The sequence below is a fragment of the Paralichthys olivaceus genome, chromosome 4 (genome assembly GCF_024713975.1).
Source record: "Paralichthys olivaceus isolate ysfri-2021 chromosome 4, ASM2471397v2, whole genome shotgun sequence".
In the NCBI taxonomy this organism is placed as follows: Eukaryota; Metazoa; Chordata; class Actinopteri; order Pleuronectiformes; family Paralichthyidae; genus Paralichthys; species Paralichthys olivaceus.
In genome coordinates, this window is record NC_091096.1 from 11,533,650 (window position 1) to 11,555,814 (window position 22,165).

General features: G+C 40.6%; 1 protein-coding gene across 2 annotated transcripts in view; it reads right to left on the reverse strand.

Annotated features, from left to right (window-relative positions):
- Positions 1–897: 897 nt before the first annotated feature.
- The window catches only part of unc5ca (unc-5 netrin receptor Ca), a 185,569-nt gene continuing 164,301 nt past the window's right edge, over positions 898–22,165 (reverse strand). For both annotated transcript variants that reach the window (XM_020101086.2, XM_020101085.2), the window contains 9 exons: positions 19,369–19,586; positions 17,698–17,833; positions 15,552–15,639; positions 12,781–12,949; positions 9,083–9,316; positions 7,214–7,363; positions 6,641–6,805; positions 4,526–4,704; positions 898–2,714 (listed from right to left, as the gene is read on the reverse strand). In XM_020101086.2, the coding sequence (XP_019956645.1) occupies positions 2,552–2,714; positions 4,526–4,704; positions 6,641–6,805; positions 7,214–7,363; positions 9,083–9,316; positions 12,781–12,949; positions 15,552–15,639; positions 17,698–17,833; positions 19,369–19,586 (1,502 nt within the window). In that variant the 3' untranslated portion in view covers positions 898–2,551. The remainder of the gene's footprint in view (positions 2,715–4,525; positions 4,705–6,640; positions 6,806–7,213; positions 7,364–9,082; positions 9,317–12,780; positions 12,950–15,551; positions 15,640–17,697; positions 17,834–19,368; positions 19,587–22,165) is intronic.

Genomic DNA, 22,165 nt, shown 5'->3' on the forward strand with positions numbered 1-22,165 from the left:
AGAAAAAAGAAAAAAAAATCAATGTCTCAAGGTTTCCTCCTCCGGCGTGAATGGATGAAATGTGTCATAACCAGGTAAAGATCTGACCTTTTGCACCAGTGTTAATGGATCCTCTACCTACTTGGTTTTCTCCACAAGATCCTCCTCAGTATCTCCTCTACATACCTGATGTTCAGTTTCATATGGCGTCTCTCCGTAGAATATCTAAACTCCCTTTTTCTGAAACATTTCACACATATTTCTTTTGAACCAAATGTTCCCGTCGTCCTTAACGTGGTGAATAGAGTTCAAGTCCACAGGGGCATCACACGATGATTAAAAAGCCACTGAGATAAGGCTGTTTTTCCTTTTTACTGGAGTGACACCTTTTCATCAGGCATTATTGTCCGGGGTCAGTGGCAGCCTTGGTTCACAATGTAGTTCTGCAAAGTACAAATATATTACACTCCATTGTACATAGGCCCCCCCTTTGTCGTTATTAGATTTTTTAAGTTCTGATTGAAACAAATACACAATGACTTGGAATGTTAGTTGCTGACAGAACATTTGAGAAAAAGAGCAACTAACTGATATGTTACAGATTTTTCCCTCACACAGTTCACATCTATAAAAAAACACATTAAAATGACAAAAGGATAATGAATGTAAATAACATAATAATCACAGAAAAAAACATACTATGGTAATACAAGGTCATTAGGATGAACATGATAATCATGTATTTACACGTTTCAGACGATCAAAAAAAAAGAAAAGTAAATGCTTGTTTTTCCTCAAAGGCCACTGGGTGGTGCTAGTGACCAGCAAAGTCATGGTGGTGCTGATGGCAGACTGACATTCTGTGATGATAGGACACTGGAAATATATATATATATGTAGACTATACATATATTTTTAAGGGAATGAAAATGATAAAATCAGTATATTTGGGTACATTAAGCGGTAATGAATGATTGGTTCACTATCCCACAATACTATGCTATATTACTGTATTTAGAAACACGTGTCTGGTTCGTCCCTTTTTGCTTCTCCTCCCTTTTTCCTCTGAGTTGGATCCCGACCAGAAACGAGCCCCAACAGTTCATCAGACAGACTCCGGGAGTAAAAGTTAAGCAAATGTGGTATCGATGGCTGGAATCCCCCGACCTGCATTAGCAAACTCATCCACATCAGCAGTGTCACTGCAGAGTGCATGTTAATACTATTTTAGTCTGAGATGCAGCAAGAAGATCATTGTTTCAGTTTATATAAATTATTTTGATGAAGTAGAAGAAGTGCAGAGATTTATTTATTTTTGTTCAGGAAAACTAGTTTTCTTGAACAAAAAAATAATAATATATATTCGTAAAATGTAGTCAATGCTGACTCCTTAAAAACAAACATATAAAATAACAATGAAATAAAAATATTTGTGGACTGTATACTGTGCTGCAGTATAATGTTCATAAATATAATAAATAGCTGCATTTACAAGTGTGATCTAAAATAAACCTCACAACAGACAAATTTATGACCGTGTGACAAAGCTAAAATTATAAAATGGCAAACATAACTTTTACTTGCATTCATCAGGAGTGTAATCATCTTTGGACTGACTTCTTTTTTATGAAAGTTAGATGTACAAGTGAAAAGGCAAGAGAGTAGCAAGCTGTGCTGCCTTTTACCAACATGGATGATTTAATTTAAATTAACTGTGTCTCCGGCTTGTTTCTGGTCAGGACCCTTGATTGACAAGTCACGTCACCGCGGAGCAAATTCTGTTTGCAGGTAATGATCCACACATATGGACAGCAGAATACATAGAGCGTTCCCTAGGAAACGATATAAAGACAACAAACTGTACTGGCAAACACGTACAGCCAACAGGAGAGGAGTCAGATCACTTCTTTATCTCCTCTCTCATTATCTCTTTTCCTGTTCTCTCTGATGATCACCTGCTGCTCCCTCCATCATTCTATGTTTACATCTTCCTGTCCTTTTGTAATCAGTTTAGCTTCTCTCATCTTAATAAAGAGTCTCTTACTCACTCTCTCTCTTACCTCAATCTACCTTTCCCCCAATCTTCTGTAATCAGTTCTCTCTTCATGATTCTGTTCCTTTCAATAGAGGGTTTTTTCAAGGTCAGTGCCTCAGTTGATTTTTTTTTTTTTCTCTGCTCGTCTTTGTTCAGTATAAAATAACAGCAAGAGAACAACTGGCGTTACACAAGACAAGGTCTTTTTTTTAGGCGTGTGTGTGTATTGTTTGTTCCTGATAGACTGTGTGTGTGTGGTAGGTCGGGTTCTCCTTCGGTCACACATGAAGCTGCAACATTGCACAAACACAAATGTAAAGATTTGCACATAGTTCCAGCCCTGCTTTCATCCTGTCTGTTACCATGTCAGCATGATTACCGTGGTATTTCACTGGTGCTCAGTCACCGTGGCAACAACTTTTTCCTTTTGCTCACGTCAAAGTCGTCCATTGCCCTTGCTGCAGCATCAACCGTAGAGAATTCACAAGTAAATCTTCTTCAGCGTTCTGTCACTGTCTTGGCAACCACTTTGCTTTGTCAATGTTCCATTGTCATGGAGGCAAAGTTGCCGTCATGGCGACCCATCTCCTCCAGCACGGCAGCCAGTTCATTTAGGTCTCCGTCTGGGAAGTGCTGGGCCTCCCACAGATCCAGGATCACACCTGTCGGACTGGACTTGGTGGCAAAGTAGTTCAGGTACCTGGAGAAAATCAGGAGGAGGATGTGAGACAAAACACGGTTAATAAGGTAATAATATGCACATCTAAAACACAGGACTCAGACATTAGCGTTCTCACATATGGAGAATGTCAGGAGATTATTCAGAGTTCAGTGCAAGTCTGAAAGCAGCTTTAGAAATTCACAATGTTTCAGTCGTGGAATTTTTAAAGGCATAAAAGTCTGACGTTGGAATTAAGCTACAGGCTGCAACAACCGCTCTTATAAAAAGGACAAACATTATATTTCCAAATACATCTATAGAATAGAAGAAATGTATATTAGCACATGCTAATATGTAACGGGTATGTTTTTCAAAAAATCTAAAAAGTAACATAAGCACCAGATTTGATTAGATCCTAAATACCACAAGATATAAAATGTAATGAGTTAAGGACTTTATGAAATGTGGCAGGCAACCTCTTTTTTTTTTCCATCATGCAGCATCATCCTTTCAAACTGCTTTAAACAAATAAGAAAAAATATATATTTTGAAATCTCAGCAGAGCTTAAAAATGTGCCAAGAGCTCCACAGAGAAAACTGGTTTTAGAGTATTGGTTTGAATTACAGCCATCAAGAGTCAAGTACACAATGGTGGCAGAGAAGTCGAACGATGAGCCATCTGTGGCAAAGATCTCCACGCTGCTTTAAAGTGGAAAAACCATCAAATTTCAGTCCCGTCGGAATAAAGAAAATAAAGAACTTTGTGTTCCTGTGTAAATCCTGTGATTGTGCTGTTGGCACACTGTGGTGCTGTTTAAACACAACCACAGACATGTATGAGGCTCCTCTGCTCCTTCGTGAGTTGTCGGTTTTTCCTTGTGCAAGTGTTTCTCTTTTTTTCATGTTTCTGTCTCTCACTCAAAACATGGAACCATTTTCAATACTTCTGTTGCCTCTTTCTCCCTTTCTGTCTAAGACTCCATCTGCCTGTTGTGTGTGATTAAGGAGTGTTATGTGAACTCAGATGTGAACTCAGCTCAGATCCACCTTTCCCTGTGTGTGTGTGTGTGTGTGTGTGTGTGTGTGTGTGTGTCCGTGTCCGTCTGTCCGTCCAACATTATGTGACGAATGATGACGACAAAGCATGACTCACACTCAAGTCAAACCAACACACTGTGGCAGTTACAGGAGCGGAGAGCATAAAAGAAGAGAGCAGCTTTTAGCAGAAACGTGGACGTAAACAACAATTTGGCTCGCCGACCATTATTCACTCACTGATCGGGAATATTTGGTGCCCACGTTAACAGACGGCGTCATGAGCCGGCTGCCAATCGGGACAATTAGGTGCACTTGTGTCCAATTATCCTCTCCATGTCTGCCTCTGCTTCTGGAGCTGCAGGTAAATGAAGCTCTGGTCTGACTCATCGACACACACACACCTGCAGATAGTGATCCTAAGGATGTAATGAATATGATGCAAAAAGAAAATAGCATCTTTACTATGTAGGTGCATTGGAGTACGGCAGTATGGTATTTAATTCAAGGTAATAAGAAAGCGACATAGTTTCAATCTGATATAAACTCCCAGGACTCACGGCACATTTGAATTAATCAAGAGATAGACTCAGTTTTTCCGATTCGACAACCTTGATGATCTGAGTGTGTATCATAAAAATGTTGTATATAAAGTATCAGGTTCAAGTTGACAAAAACACACACGCAAAATGTATGTGTGGGTTAGGTTAGGGTTAAGGGTTAGGGTAAGGTATTGCTCAGGTTGTGGGGACCTAAATCTACATGTGCACGTGTGTGTATGTGTGTGTGCATACGTGTGTTAATGTGCGTCTCACCTGGCAAGGTTAAGTTTGTGGGCCAGCATCCTCCAGTCGTTGCCTCTGGTCTGCGGTGCGTCCAGACTGCCGCACAGCTTCTGTCTGATGGATAAAGGAATGCGGAAGGCATTAGGCCCCACTAAGGTTGTGATATTACTGGCAGGGTCCATCAGGGACGTGTCTATGCACTGGAGCTCCTGGAAAGACAGAGAGAAACCCGTCAAGCTTTATATGAAATGCAATATTAGAAAGTTAAATTCATCATGTTGCTATTACAGCTACATCTCTATCTTATTCCCTCTCACAAATATCCTGCTGGTGTCTATGTGGCATCTCTGGTGTTTGACCAATTACAGATGAATCTCCTGATTGATGATGGAAATGAAACAAACACAAAGACCTGCTCTCTCTCCACCACTCTCTGTCACGCCACTCTCTGTCGATCTCTGTCCCTTTCTAAACCTTCATCCCATTAATCTGCCACTCCTGGGCTGAAAGGAGGCATCGCTCTAATGAATGTGACTTGGCAGAAGGAAACAACAACTGCCACCGCTGATGTGAATGATTACTATTTACTGCATCTACTTAGCCCCAATTTACAGCCCAAAGCTCTGCTGCAGGAAGAGCGAGCGACGGATGCAAAGGGACATCTGTTTCTCGGCAGAAATAATAAATGCTCTTAATCTTCTTTACTTAAATTGTTTAACAACTACTACAACTCTGCTGGCTGGTTGGAGGTCTACAATATATTTTCATTTTACTGGCTACACAAAAAGATTTACAGTGTTGTTTCAGCTAATCAGCTCTAAAATACCAAACGTGGTCATCGTGATTATTTTGTAATATGTTATGTATGATGTCAAATGATCACATTACAAAATATTTGATGTTATGAACTGTGATGTCAGCAGAGTAGAATTTGATTATTTGCTGCAGAGAAAAGTCACAGAAGCAAATCCCAACAACTTCTTTAACTGCATGTGTCTTTGAGTTATCAAGCCTTCACTAGACTTGGTGGCAAAAAACATGAGCACAAATTCAGTGTGTAAAAGTCACGTTAAGTGGAGGAACCTTGAAATTACTGGACAACTCTGACAAGCAGCAACTTAACCTCCCCTACATACAGTTTTTTCGAGATTACCAACCTTGACTTTCATTCCTATTTTGCCCAGTGACCAGTGCTGAAGACAGAAAATATGTGTAACCTACCACTGCAACACTGTAAAAATAATCTGTCCCTCTTTGTGAGCTTACCTGGTTAACCAAGGGTTAAAAAATTCTAAAGTGCAGCACGATCACCCATGAACACCACTGGAGAATTCAAAGCAGTGACATTCCAAAAGAAATGTCTGACCTTCGACCATAACTGTTCACACATGGACACAGACAAACACACACACACACACATTCATTTGTGACTCAGTGGTTACATGGCCTGGCAGAATCAAAGACGAGTTATTCCTCGCGTGTTGTGTGACCTCCTGCCCCAGAATAAATGATTGAACACAGTCACAGAACCACAGCAGGAACCCTGAGTGTCTGGCAGAGAGAAACTTAGAGACTTCAGGACCTTAACTGCAGGAATGTAGAAGTTAGTTCAGGGAATGTAGAAGGAAGCTTTCTTTCTGAGCACATTTCTGTTCCGCGTGTATTTCATCCTGCATTCAACCAGTGGGAGATTATCCGCAGTGTTCTCTTAAGGCAGCTGCACACTTGAGGATAATCAGGGTGATTTTAGACCTGATTTGCCCCTTCTGAAAATCACGGGGGGGTTCGGACTGGAGGTCACTCTGTGCCAATTATCTGCTAAAATAGTCTTGAAGTGTGAGGGGTTTACAAAATATCGACTGAGTTAGAGCCTCCCCAATCTCGAATCATAAATATCAAATATGTTTGATTCTCGAGAGAGAGAGTCTCTGGAAATTGCCACTGTGAAATCGTTTCCTACAAACGCTGAGTGTTCGCTGATGTTCTGGTTAAATCATCCAGTGTGTGCGTTCTGAAGATTATACGATTAAAAATTACATTTGTCATTTTGTCTGTGGTCTCCCATGCTTTTAAAATCGGTTGCAAAACGTTCAGACGAACAGCGTCTTGTTTCTGTTATGCTCGTGCTAATTTCTACAATCTCACCTCCTCCAGAGTGTTGCTGAGCTGAAAGATCTGTCCTTCTCCTTCCACCTGCCGCACACACAGTTTGCAGCTGATCTCTGTGGTGGCTGAGCTCAGTCTCTCCAGGGTGAAGGTGCAGTGAAGGGTTCTCTGACTGCCGCTCCACACCTGGTAGAATGGGATCTCCTGGAAAATGCACAAATCATTTGCATGTTTTCACAAAAAACAGGAAAGGGATCTAAAGCATCAACATATCTTTCATGTGTGTCTATGATTCAGGTGAAATGTATGAACGTCAGCACCCTTTAACATCTTTAATTTGTATGGAACAGACTTATAGTCCTGAAATTAAAATGACTCTGAAGTTATTAAAAATCTGTTTCAAAATTTCAAATGTGAAGAATTTAGTTTGTGTTTTTACTCCTGAGGCATGCTCCTAGTGACGAAAACATTCACACAACTCTTTACCAGAGTGGAACCTTATTTGGCTACTTTTAAAAACTTTTACAGTATGATATGAAGTTCACTGTTACACTGTGTTTATGGTATCTTCTTACTAAAATGTCTCTATGTGTGTGTCTGCGTCCGTCTCACCTGATACTTTGCGATGAGCTTGCTCTTCCACTGTGTGTGAGGCACATCGTGGATGGACAGTCTCAGGTTGTGTGTGCTGTCTTTAAAGTTCAGAGTCTTTGGCTCGTCCAGGAGCTTCCCTCCCATCTGGGTCTCCATCTGAAGAACCTCCTACACAAAAAAACCCCACGAGAAAAACTCCTTCAAATCTAAAAGTTTTCTTTCACCTTAATCTTGCCCACTGAAACATTTGTTCTTCAGCATTAGAGACTGCGGAGAGCCTTTCATTTATCTCGTAATTACTGCAGACGGGCCGTCTTCTTGAATTCTTGAATGTTGCTTTGAAGTACACAGCACCATGAAACACTTGAAGCACAAAGGTTTTCATTGAGATATCATCACACATCTCAGTAGGTGTATTCCCTGGCTTTAAGCAAAGCTTAGCTCTGCTCACCACACTAAGCTGGGGAGAGATCAAAGTGCTGCTGTCGTGAAAAGTGGGAAATGAAGCATAACTTGAATGTGAGACAGTAAAATTAAATAACTTCCACTTACTTTAGAAGACGACCTCAATGCATCTTATTACTTATATGAAAATTATACAAATTACCTTCTCTACCTTTGCTGAGATGTCAAGACAACAATCAGAGTACTTTTCCTCATGTAGCCAACTAGTTTTTAAGAATCCTGCAACTACCGACTTACTTAGAAAGAAGAACTGCAGTAATTCAAGGTTTTGGTTTTAATTTAATATCGTGTGCCTTGTCACTGCAGATATTTTGAGAAGAACAGAAGCAAACAAAAAGTGGCCTTTGAAAGAATATACACATTAGTGTGGACTGGGCTTTAGTTTTCACCATCAGTAAAAATCAGTTCATGTAAAATTGATGGTGTCCATTTGATATCTCTGCCTATTATGTGAATTAAAGGAAGAACTTTATTCCACTTTGTTGTGCTGCAGTTGTTTCACTAAAACATTAACCACACACAGCTACTGTTGGGATTTTGGCTCATTCTGTTTAAATTGACTTTTGACTATAACTCAGCCTCCAAACCAAGAGAGCAGAAAGAAAGTATCTGTGCTCTATGGATACAGCAGCATACATAATGATTATATCAACATATTTATAGGCTCATGAAGTGCAGTTAGAGGAAAATCAACACACACACACACACACACACACACATATTTTCTGATGGATGAATAAATCATCAGTGCGTCTTCTGATGCCTTCTACAACCTTTTCAAAATAATCAATGCCTGCTTCCCATCATCTACCTACGCAGCAGCAGCTCTACTGTAGATATACAGCAGAGACTTCCCCTTTGAATCGTCAGCCGATCAATTACACAACACAAAGACTCCATCATTAAAAGTCCACCTCTTAACTTTGTTTTCAAGCCACAATCGCTTGTTTGAAATGGTAAAAGTTGGTTGTGTGTGTATGTTTGTGCGAGTGGCTGCGTGCAACGCTAACACTTGACTTATCATTACGTGCATAAACTCCCAGAGTTAATCTCTCCCTATCAGATGATCCCTCCAGAGTTTTGAATCTGTTTAAATTCTGAAGCATCGCCGTTGTGACATTGCCTGATCCTGTGTTCACTGCTTCTCAGATGATTTCCAGACGACTTGATGCAACTCTACAAAGATTTCTATTCAAGCTTTCCATTTTATTTCAAATGGAAATTAGCAAGGGGGAGTTTTAGTATTGGTGTACCATGAGAGAACTATACCTCACTAAGGACTAAAGAACACAACAAAGTACACACACCTATTACCGTACTATAGATACATTCCGCAGATTACGGCCATAGTTGTGTGCACAAAGTTAATGGAAGCTGTTAAACCAATGAATGATCATGAGTCACTCAGTTTCAATACTTTACCTTGAGTGCATCCTGTGTGTCGTCCAGACAGTACACCCTGATGTGATAGTCCAGCGTTGTGCACGAGACGGGTCCAAAAACAGCCAGTTTGAGCCTCTTGGCTGCCGCCTTGCCAATTGATTGGCCCACCAGGCAGTAAGTCCCCAGTGTCTCTGTTAGGATGTGACATGCCTCTGAGTCCATCTGCACGTAGCAGGGGGTGGTGAAGTTTTCCTCTCCGACCACCACCACATCCTGTGGGAATAAACACACAAACACAAAGTCTCACACATTTGGAGACTTTCAGCCGTGTCCTGCTGAGATGGTATTTTGTACCTTTTCAAATACTGATGGTGAATTTACTGCGTTACTCATCTCAACTAAAAACAGATTAAGGGTTTTATGTGAAACAGATAATCCTTCATTCTTTTTAAAAATGTCTGCTGTATTAATATATAATATACTATCTAATATTAGTAGGTTGCGTATTGCTACTGTGAAAGAAAACTCAATATTTCAAAACAAAACCTCTCCAGGGTCTCAGGAGCATAATTCCTCCCATTTACTGGATGGGCTTTTATTTTGAAATGCAAAAATCAGTTATTCAATGCAAAATTTGTTTTTATACAGTGTATGACAACAGTATTACTATTTAAACAACATACTATGATAACCCATCAACCAGCACTTTAAAACCGGTTTATTATTTTATTATTTGGACACATTGGTGTACAACTGTAGCCTGTTTTGAAGAGTTCATTCTGATCTGAGTGATTTAAAACTTATAGTGTCACTTGGTGGCTTCACTAAGTCAAAAACACACAGATCAGCATGAAAACAAATTTAAACATTGACTGGTGTTAATGTTGTAGCTGATCAGTGTAAATGTTCCTGTGGAAACGTAGTTTATTCTGAATTTGCAAAGTGAGGCCACAGTCCAAGTAATCTTGTTTTCCCCCTCACTTTATTTAACACTAGCTTTTATTTGTTTGCACAGACCACTATTGTTAAAACCTGCATTATTTGAAGGGCGGCTTTGTGTGAGAATTTACAGGCGTTAATCCACTTCCTGTCTGTTAACATAACACAACTGGACCTGCATTTGGAGCCATTCCCACTAATGCAAACAACCCCTGTGTAAGCAAAGTCATTCTCTATATACCTCATGCAGCTGCTATAAACAGGTATTTTTTTATGCAATGGCCGCAGTGATGTGTGAAGAGCTGTGCTATTTGTACACATTTTTTAATAAGACAATAAACATTGTGTTACTTTTCACATCAGTTTGGTAATTCATCCTAGAAAAACCTGTGACAGGATGTTTGATTCAGCAGATTGTTAATATACTCATGATGAGACATTGAATTGAAATGTAAATGCACGACTGGTTCTACATCTGACTCCTAAAAGTAGATAAAAATGTCCATTAGGAGAACGATGGCACTTGTTCTGAGTTGTTGTCTGTGAAGTGTGTCTAATCCCACTGTGATTATCTGGCTGCTGCTCCTACCTCTCTCTGTCACAACCTGAATTATGATAAATCCATATGGCTCTTTGTGTTTAGGGAGGATGCTCAGCGTGCTCTCTTTATATGAGCACTGAATCTTGAATTTATTGTGCACATATCTATGTTTGCACGTGTGTTAGTAATTGTGTGTGTATGTGGATGCAAACACCCTTCAGCTCGGACGTTGTGCATTCTACCTGCAAGTGTGAAACAAGTATTGAGTTTTGAATCACAGTTCATGCAGAGTTGTGTTCCTACAGATGAGCTGAATCGATACAAAGGGGTAGGAAAGCAATATGCTATGAATCTGTTATTACTGGTAATCACAACCATGGCTGCTCCCCCCTGATGTGAGGGGAATTCAATTACCTTGCTCTCCCTGTTTGAGAAAAACCTTCTGATAGGAAATGGATGTTCCACTGCAATAAGAGAAAAACAAATCGACTTCCTGATGGAATTCCACTTTTCATTTTTCTCGTCTTAGCTCAGTCTGCTCCCAACCTCTTCTGTGTATGAGTCTCTCTCTCTCCCTCACACATAAGCACATGCACGCACGAACACACACAGGCACACACACAGGCACACACACAGGCACACACACACACACACACACACACACACACACACACACACACACACACAATCTTATGCATGGCTAATTGTGCAGAGACATTGTGTTGAGCTGTGATAAGCAACAGAGGACAGCATACGGGGGCCTTGTAGACACAGTGATGCTGCAAGACAGCCTTATCACCCACACACACGGATACACACACACACACACACACACACACACACACACACACACACAGACTCACTGACACACACAATAACAGATTGCTGAGGTAGAGACTTCATGCTGTGAGACATGGGAGGAGGAAGAGAGGGAGACGTGTAGAAAAAAAAAGGAGGGATAGAAACATAAGAAGAAAGACGAGAGAAGAAGACGATGGCAGGAGCATAACAAATTGCTTCTGATAGGAGTCTTCAACCCCCTATTTGTCTGCCAGGCTGTAGGCACTTTATGTTTACCAAATTTCTTCCCCCCCCCCCCCCCCCCCCCCCCCCCCCCCCACTGCGTGCATGTGTGTGTGTGTGTGTGCGTGTGTGTATGTGTGTGTCTGATGCGAGCTGTTCCTCAGGTTGGAGTTGATAATGTATGGGAGCACACGTAAAAATAGCTGTTAGAGTCATACTGGGAACACTGATGAGCCGCAACATAACTGCTAACTGGTTGTAATGCTGTGGCTGATTCGTGAATATTAATAATTTGCTGTAGTCTGTGTGCAGACATTACATATACACAGATACATGCATATAGAGACTATTTCATGTTAGATTTGTTCAGCTTTTCACACATAAGCTTGTGAATGTATCTGTAAATGTATATTTATCTGTATTTTTACCTCCATCTGATGTCTCATTGTTGGTTGGTTTGTTGCTTGGTTTGTTTGGTTTTTCAGCAGGATAACACAGAAACTACAAATTTAAACTTGGTGGAAGGATGGGACATAGGCGAAGAAAGAACCCATTCAATTTTGATGCAGATCCAGACAAAGGTTTGTATCGAGGTTATTTTTTCACATTTTCTTCAAAATGGCAGAATTGGGCGTTAGCCTTGACAGAGGTACACCTTCTCTTAGCACCCATCTAGTTTCGGAAATGTGACTGCTCCTCTCTCTAAAGGTTAAAGTAGTGGAATTCAAAAGCTCATCAATCAATCAAACTTTATTTGTATAGCCCTTATTCACAAATAACAATTTGTTTCATATGGCTTAAAAATGTGCAACGTCCTTTGCACTTAACCATCAGCAAGAGTGAAAAAAACTACCAATGGTGACGCCATCCAGCGTAGCTACATCGATAAATAATGCATCTCTGGGGTGTTCAGGGCCAAGTACTACAACTTCTGTTTTGTCTGAGTTTAACAGGAGAAAACTGCAGGTCATCCAGGTTTTTATGTTCTTAAAATATGCTGGGAGTTTAGTTAGTCGATCACTTTCTTCTGGTTTTATAGAAAAGTATAACCGGATATTGTCGGGTTTGCTGATAATATTTTCTATGGAAGCATAAATTAGGTAAATAAAATTGGGTAGAGCACAGAACCCTGAGGAACCCCGTTATTAACTTTGGTATGCACATTTTCACTCACTAAGAACAGAGCTCAATACACAAAAACACATAAATTAAAGATGCAGTGGCGAACACTCACCTCCCATTCTCCCATGGCCAGTTGGTTCTTCAGCTGTATGAGCCAGTCTTCCTGGACATCGTCGGCGCAGTGGTGTATGGTGAGGATCACCGGTCTGGTCAGCAGGGCTCCTGGTGGCCCGCAACTCACCACAGGGCTCAGCACCGTCTGGATGTCTTCTACCGGAGGTCTGCAAACGACAGATAACACCAAGGTAAAATTATTCTTTAGAACAGAGCGGCAGGAGGGCTGCACTGTTAGCTATACCAATTAGTATGAGGATCAACTTTAGAAAGCTGTATTGATTTCACATATCAATGGCTATTTTGTCATAATGTTTATATATGGAAAGGCTTGGCTGCTCATAATAAAAAAGACAGGTGGATAGAAACACTACAGAGGGATAGACTTGATCCAAGTGGATGAGAAAATCACAGAACAAAGCAGATCAGAGCAGAGCGGCACAAATGCAGTTAGAGGATTATTAGTGTAGTCAGCAGGGCTTCAGATCGGCCTCAGCTGGAGTCAGTAGTTCACAGCCCATGGGCAGAAAATAAATGAACACCGGGCACAAATTCACCTGTGTTTTACCACAGACACACAGGAACCTGTTGTTAAAACATCAGAACACTTCAAGCTCTTCAACTGTGAATAAACGGGCGATTATCCCTCAACGTTTAGTTGCTGAAACAAAAACTCAACAATACACGAGGAAATGATTACATGTGTTCTCCAATGCAATCCATTATCCATTAATTGTTTTCCCTCGTGGTGCTGAAGATATACATTGACTGAGTCCATATAGATCGAGGACATGGTTCTAAATTTTAACTGTGTCATTTTTTTTTCAGCCCACCTTGTGTCAGGGGGGCACTAATCCTCTGCAGTATTATCGATTCAATCGCTGGAGCTCATTATTGACTCATGAAGGGTTCACATGAGAAGCTAACAGATGAAAATAGCATGACTTAAACTGGACCGGCAACCCCTCCGACTTAGCTATCGCTGAGGATGCCTCTTAATGAATTACAGCATTATTGATTGGTAATGTTATGTATCTTTATCATTTAAATAGAGCTAATAGATCTTTTTTAAGTTGAGCATGCGGGGGAACTGACACCTGAGGGTTAGAGCATAATCAGCTAAACCACATGATTCTGGCGTGTGCAGTGTTGCTGAGGTAAGTCAATGTGATATTTGTGATCCAGCTATTGACTGAGAGGAAGACAGAGGAAGGCTCTGACAGTGAAGAGGTTTGACTTTCTAGAAATACTATAGCACACAGCAGGGGCGATAATTCTTATTGACTGATGTTGATCGAGGAGAAGCTACAATGGATGCATTAGGTCAAATACATGAATAAAACTGTCCTAAAGCTCAACCCCCTTTATTGCTTTTAAAAGTTGGCTCACCCAGAATTGTCAAAGAACATACTTCCTCGATTAACCTGGCATCCATGCAGACGCTTGTGGTTTTATCGGCTCAGTTTTTGAGACTGCTGTTTAAGAGCGTATGCCGCTATCACCAATCAATACAGTGCCCGTAAATGGAATTTGGCTTGTAGTGCTGACGGCATTGAAAACGTTTATTTCAAAGAGTCAAAAGCAATGTGCAGCTTGAAAAATAGTTTCCTTGTTACACTGCGTGATGCACAGACCTTGCTGCAGACAGGATTCACAGGAACTATTCTCCTCTGAAGAAGTAGCCCCTGTGATGGCAAACTAAGTAGATTATCAAGTGAGAAACTAACAAGATTGATTTACCTCTATTTTACAGGGCTGTGTGGAAAACTCAGATATTTAAAAAAGGGCAAATAAAACCCAAATTTGCATGTGAGAAAATGTTTGGTTCTACAGATATATTATACAGATATTAAATTCAACATGTTCAGTTGCTGTTATAGATTTTTAGGGGAAATAGACTGAAGACGAATGCATGTCTCCAAAACTATATGAATTTGATGGGACAGTGGATTTTAATGCAGATAAATCTGCCAAAATAAATCTCTTTCTCTCTCTCAAATGACTCTAAATATGTCATAATCCTTTGACATTTGTTTGGTCATGTGGACACGTGGTCATTTGTATGTGCTTTAAACATATACCAGGTTTTTTTGTGAGACAACAGCGGGAAAATAGAAATCTTTTGCCTGTCATGTCCAACACAAAGCGTTGTCTCAATCATGCACATGCTTTGACAGAAAAGGATTATTGTACCCTAACCCAAAAATAGCCATCAATCTGTTGAAACAGTGATCTCTTGACACGTGCTTTCAAACGCTCCCTGTTTCTTTCTTGGATCTATAATATGAAGTGCAAACAAATCTGCCTCTCGTCTCATTGAATTCAACATCATTTGGATTTCGATAATAGCACTGATTGAAAAATAGTCATTAACTTTGTAAATGATGTGGATTGTTCAGACTATAATGTTAAGTAGGTAATAATCAATGTGTCGAATATTCCCTTTTAAGGCATTAACTGCCCTCTGCTCTGTGAGTAACCAAAGGAAGGTGTGCTTGGATAAACTGTACTGAATGAATAATTATTATTCCTCCCTTTCTGTGCATCCGGAGCCTGTGTCACACTGTGAAAGCCTCCCCAGGAAACTATACAAACAGGTCTTAGAAGCTGCTCTACAAGAGAAAAAAAAAGATAAAGGGAAACAAATAAACACAAACCCGCAGAGGGAGATGCGGAGATGAAGGATAAAAAAGGGGGACAACAGGGAACGAAAGGGAGGAAAACAAAGTCACAGAGAAGAAAACTGAGGGGAATAGAGACAAAACTTACCTCAAGCTGTCCTTCCTGTGCACAGTCACATACATCTCGTACACCCGACCATGAGGAACGGCCCCCGCTGGAACCAACAAGCTCACACCTGCAGGGACAACAGGGGAAGCAGGAAGGATGGAGGCAGAAATAATGAGTTTTTCATCACTGGATTTATTAATTTCAGCATGCACAAATGAATTATTGAAGGCCAAACCTATTATCACTTTATCATGATGATTAATTATTGAGTGATCATTGTTAAAGGCAAATCGTGTAAAACTTTCTCTTAAATATATCATCGATGAATTGTGCTGTGATGTTTTATAGCTTCTTGGAGCTGCTTCCTATCAGGAGTTTATGTTGCACCCACAGATCACAGCAGAACTCGCTATTATTCATTCTTTTTGCCTGCTGCTTTTAAATCCAAACATAAATCTACTGAAAGTTTTTCTTTCCTTTAAATCTAGGAAGCAAGAGAACACCCCAAAGCTTTTGTGTGTAATATTTGAACCGTTCAGTCGTAGCTAGATGCTATAAGTTTATGTGTTCAGTTTTTAAAAATAGATTTGATCATGTTTGAATCTGTAATACTTCTCATTAGGAAGTTTGATGTACACCGCATCCCCTCTGAGTTTTTTGTTAATTTATTTAAAGGAGACATAGCCTAGCCCAGTCTGCTCTGATTGACCAGTTGACCCACTGTGCTGTGATTGGTCAACTGCTTCCAGCATGTGTAGTAAATGTAATGAAATATTCAGACCCTTTGCTATGACAAATTTAGCTTGGACCCATTTCTCTCGATCATTTTTGCGATGCTTTACATCTGACTGATTATAGTCCTGCTTCGATTGATGGGATATGATTTGGAAAGGCACATTTCTGTCAAGATCTCACAGCTGACAGCCGAGCCAGGGATTCGAAAGGAACAGCCTGCTGAGCTCAGAGACAGGGTTGTGTGGAGATCTGGGGCAGGCTACAGAAAGATTCCCCAGAGCACATTGGCCCCTTTAATTCTAGAAGTTTGCAACAAGAAGGACTGTTCCTCGAGGTGGTCACCCAGCCAAACAGGAAACAACGGAGAGGGGCTTTGACAAAAGAGGTGATCAAGAACCTGATGGTTACTGTGTCGGAGCTCCAGAGATGCTGTGTGGAGATGGGAAAAACTTCCTGGACGTAAACCATCACTGAAACATTCCATCAATTTTAGCTTCATGGCAGAATTGCCAGACAGAAACCTCTCCTCAGTAAAAGACAGTTTGCAGAAAAGCACTTAATGAACTCTCAGACTGTGAGAAACAAGATTCTCTGGCCTGAAAACAAAGATTGAACTGTTTGGCCTCAATTCTAAGCGTCATGTCTGGAGGAAACCAGGCACCACTCATCATCTGCCTAATACCATCCCAACGGTGACGCATGCTGGTGGCAGCATCATCCTGTGGGGGTGTTTTTCAGCAGCAGGGACAGGGAGACTGGCCAGAATTGAGGGCTGAAGCTGAACAGGGCAAAGTAGAGAGATAGCCTTAATAAAAACCAGTCTGGATCTCACTCTGGGTTGATGGTTCGACATCAAACTGGACAATGAGCCGAAGCACAAAGCTAAGATAACACAGGAGTGGCATCGCTGTAGATGTCATCGAGTGGTCAGGCCAGAGTTCTGATCATCTCTGGAGAAATCTGAAAATGTCTACCAACAGTCACCATCCATCCTGAAAGAGCTTGAGAGGATCTGCTGAGAGGAACAGCAGAAAATCCCCAGATCCCGGTGTGAAAAGCTTGATGCATCATAACCAAGAAAACTCCAGGCTGTAATCGCCATATGTGCTTCAAATATAAGTACTGAGTAAATGGTCTGAATATTCATGTCTATGTATTTCACTTTTTAAAATAAATTATCAAAACAAATCAAAAAATATTTTTTTATATATAATTATATTATCATTGAGGAAATATGAATTAAGAGGATTTTAGCCAATAAAGGGGTCTAAATACCTCAAGTAATGCTGCCATATAATTTGTTATTTGTTACTACTAACAAATGTTCCTGGATCTATAAACCCAATATTGAATAAGTTCACTGGAGAGCTCCCCGAAGTCACTGAATGATCAATCAACATTAACCAGATTCATGTTTGGTTATTAAATGTTTGTAAAACACTAAGTTTACCAGAGTTGGGCACGATGAGGTGTCCTCCCTGGTTGTTGAAGGACCCGTGAGCCGTGCAGGAGGGGTCTCGTGTTCGGGCTAAGCTCTGGTTGCGGAGGTTCATAGTGTCACTGTGATCCAAAAGAGACTGAGTGACCTGGGAATGAAAATACACAAGAGAGTGACAATAAGAAAAAATAAATCAGAGGCAATACAACCTGAAATTAATGTTGCATATCAGCAGAGACTAGATCAACTGGAGGTTGTAATTAAAACTCACTAAAGAATCAATGACTTGGCTTTGGTTGAGGGAGAGTGTTAAAAAGGAACAGATTGGCCTTCACCGTACAAAATCAGTTTGTTAACCTCAATTAAATCGTAGCTCATGAGATTCATTTTTACAGATGAATGATGCTTGTGACAAACAATGACAAAAAAACCTTGAATTCTAATAAAATGTTAAAGTCGTATTCCAATTGAGACAAAGTCGTTTTCCTGTCAGAGCTTTGTGAGAATGAACTGTGTATTTTTTGTAGCTCTGTGGTTATGAATGTTGAATGGTACTTTAGACTGCTGAGTTTGTATCACTATAGTGTGAACCCTCATGCAGAAAGCTGCACCTATCCTCTGTGGAGGTTAAAAGATAATCTATGTATTATTGTATATATATGTATATATGTGTGTGTGTGTGTGTGTGTGTGTGTGGTGTGTGTGTGTGTGTGTGTGTGTGCAGAAAATCAATGTGGTACGGTTCCTCCTGACAAAGCTGATGTGAAGCACAGTCTAGATGTATTCTAAAGAAACCAAAAGTTCAAGAAGGTCCAGAGAAGTTTCAGTGTGAAAGGCCGACCTCTGGTTGTACGGGTCATTCTAGTTCTATTTTCATCAGGCAAGCATTGAAAGGAGAATATTAAATGCTCCCTTTTCTACTTGAATTTCACCGCATTCATCAAAATGCCATGTTTTCTCGGTAACCATTAACTCAAATGCTACAGGGGAAGATCCGCATCTGCCTGGAAGCGCTGCCATAGGGCTGAGCTGGCAGTCTGGGAGAGGAGGGTGGATTTACAATAGACCTATGAAAGCACCTTAGGGTAGGTGGTAAAACATTTCCTACTTTGCATTTCTTTCGTCAAACTGTCCAATGTGAGATGTAAAATAAGGTCTTAACATTCAGTAGTTTTCTCCGACATCACACCAAACCAGACAAGAATTTGCTTCAACAAATATCTGCAAAAATAAATCCTTCAATTGATGACGCAAGTCAGTCATTCCACACTGCAGCGGTTCAAAAGGGTGACATGCAGTTAAAAGTAATAATAGATAAAATCATCAAAGGTGCCACTGATCCACGGAGCTCAAATATAGTGAGTTCAGCTGTGGTACTGCCTCAGGACAGGTGCTGGGATGATACCGAGCAGTTTCATCTGTATTTGTGACAGCTGACTCTGGTATGCACACCATTTAGTTGACAGAGCAGGAGGAAACTGGGGCACTGAGCTGCATGTTTACTAATGGTGTTTGCTTTTATATTTATGTGATGGGTAATACATAACTAGAGTGTTTCACTACTGCTCATTGTGATCCTGTAGTGGGAAATGTATAACAATCTCTCCTTCCTCATACAGAATACTTTACAGAAGAGAAATGTACCGGCATCAGTTATAGGTTAGTTACAACGGCCGCAAATACCTTGGGAGACAGTTTGGACGTGAAGTCTCCTCCAAGGTCATCCTGCGGTGTGACCAGACCAGACGAGTTGTAGACTTTGATTTTCAAGTTCGGAAGAGGGTCCAAGAGCGGTGAGTTGGTCATCGGGATTTTATCTGAAACGTCGTGGAGGGCGTAGACGGGACCACGATACATGGCCGCTGCATTTGTCAAGTCGGGAGGAACTGTCAGTAGATCAGCTGAGGGGATAAAACAGTAGAGGAAGAGAGGAGGAGTCAGTGAATGGAGGAAAAAAAATGTTTTATATGAATGCACAAGTGTACAACAAGGGAAAATGAAGAAGAAGCTAAATAATTAACATCCTCAATAGTATGAAATGCATGGCTGCACTATGGGACAGATGTGGGGAACTGGTAGCAAGATTATTGTGAGCAGGAATAAAGCGAGACGAGGGCAGACCAGGCTGCTGATAAGGTTTCTGTGTCTGCTGTGATACATTGCAGTACACAGGGGCTTGACCTGGATCAAGCACTGGTTATGGATCCTGCACAGAGAGGGAGGAGGAGAGAGAGAAAGAAGGGGAGAAGAGACGGCAAGAAACAGACAGAGAGAACATGTGTGCTGATTGTGAAAGCAATGCATAAACTTCATCCTAAAGACATTTAAACTTGGACAAGTTGAATAGTTCATGTTAAATTATTAAATCTGTACATTATCTTGACAGATTTCAATTTTTGCATGACATCTGTGGGGATGAATTGGCAAGTGTTTCTGAGACTCCCTTCTGTGTTCATCACGGTTAGAGCAATCCAGGAAGCAGGACCATGGTGGTAGCTAATCAGTAAAGTATTTTAATCCATGTGCTTGTAATATTCAGGTACTGTTTTCAGGAAGTTCATTTCAGTAGTACCTCTACGATTAGCATTTACTCTATTTTAACTGACACTCCAAACTAAACACTGTGGTGAATTAAATGAGTTGTCCCTTAGAATAAACATTAATTATCTGCAGGAAATTCTAATTAACAGACACACATGCTTTTTTTTTATGATCAAAGTGCTAAAAGCCTTGTGAAATGAAATTATTGGAAACATTATAATAACGATGATTGACTTCAGTTTGTGTATTTCTGCCTGAATGCTGCCCTTCTTTCCTTTTAGGTAATTGGAAAGTGCTGCTGATTTTCATAATAATGTTTTTGTGCCATTAAAAAGCAGTAAAGAGCACACTGGGATTTACTTTACTAAAGTCAATAAAATGAATGTGCTCCGAGAGACTCCATAACACAATCCATTGACACAACTCACCTACAGGGCATAAAAACCAACAAAGGAAACAACTCTGCTTCATCCAAATGTCCAACAAATATTCAACATTTAATTGGTGATGGGATCCCGGGAAGGCCAGTTCTGTTTTTTTTATTCTTCACACCATGCAGCTCCTATTTTATTTAATTACTTACATTTGGTCGCCTGGAATCCTGTTGTTCCCTTCAAGAGCCCATCCATTCTAATTTGAAAATCTCTCATTATCACCCCCCACCTCCACCACACCAACACACACACACATACACACACATGCGCAGAGTTGCACACACACACACACACACACACACACACACACACACACACACACACACACACATCTGTCACATATCACTCTCTTTCTCTCCATCACCAGGCTGTTTACCCTTAAAGCCAGCGGGTATTCCTGCCAAATCATCCCTGCTGAAATTTAATTAACAACTAATGAAAAGCCAGGGAGAGAGAGTGTGTGTGTGTGTGTGTGTGTGTGTGTGTGTGTGTGTGTGTGTGTGTGTGTGCGTGTGAGAGAGACAGACAGACGGTCGGGGGTTGACAGAGAGAGAGACAGAAAGTACGAGAGAGAGGCAGAAAGTCAGAGAGAGAGAGAGAGAGAGTCCCTCAATGCAGAGTGACAAGCATCCTAATGCTTAACTGATCTAAAAATCTACACACATACAAAGACATTCAGCCTTGTACACACACACACATACACACACAATTACTTAAGCTACCAATTTGCATTGCATTCTCTCTGACCTCTCTCTATTTTTAACTCTGTACCATGATTTGAATTATAATCATCTTCCAACTCTACTGACCACAGAAACACACACACCCTGAATTATTAAGTATCCTATTAAAGATGCTTCAAGGTTTGCAGATGTGTAGTTTGTATCTCACTACATCAGAAAATCATGGAGCCCTGAGCTGAAATGAAATGACCAAATGTGAACTATCAAGTATGAAGATTTTTTTTTCCCCAAGGCATCTAATAATATTTAATTCATATTTGTGTGAGTGAATGGATTTATCTCAGCTTTGTGAATGTGCCTTACTCCTACAGGGGTGTATTTGTGAATATTTGCGAGGTTCATTCAATTTTTCATTTATTTATTTTTTGTTTCAGCTATTTTAAACTTTTTTTTTTTATGGGAAAATTCACAAGATTGAGGCATCTGTGGACTGACACCTGATTTAATTCCCTGCACATTCCTGACATTTCCAATAAGCTATCAAATGCACACGCCAGGTTGTGCAGGTGTGTGTGGCCGCATGCTTCTTCTTCTTGTCTTATCCATTTCCAGGACAGAGAGGCAGAAATGACATGGCAGACAGCAGAGAGTGAAACATGGATCCAATTACACAGGAAGACAAACAGGGAGGAAGTTGTTGTGGGAGTCAGTGCGACGGGGAGAAACAGAGACATGGCGAGGGAAAGACAGAGACACGCAGACGGCGATGAAGAGAGAAGGTTTCTGATAAACAGGAAATCTGATTAACCTGAACTTGCAGAT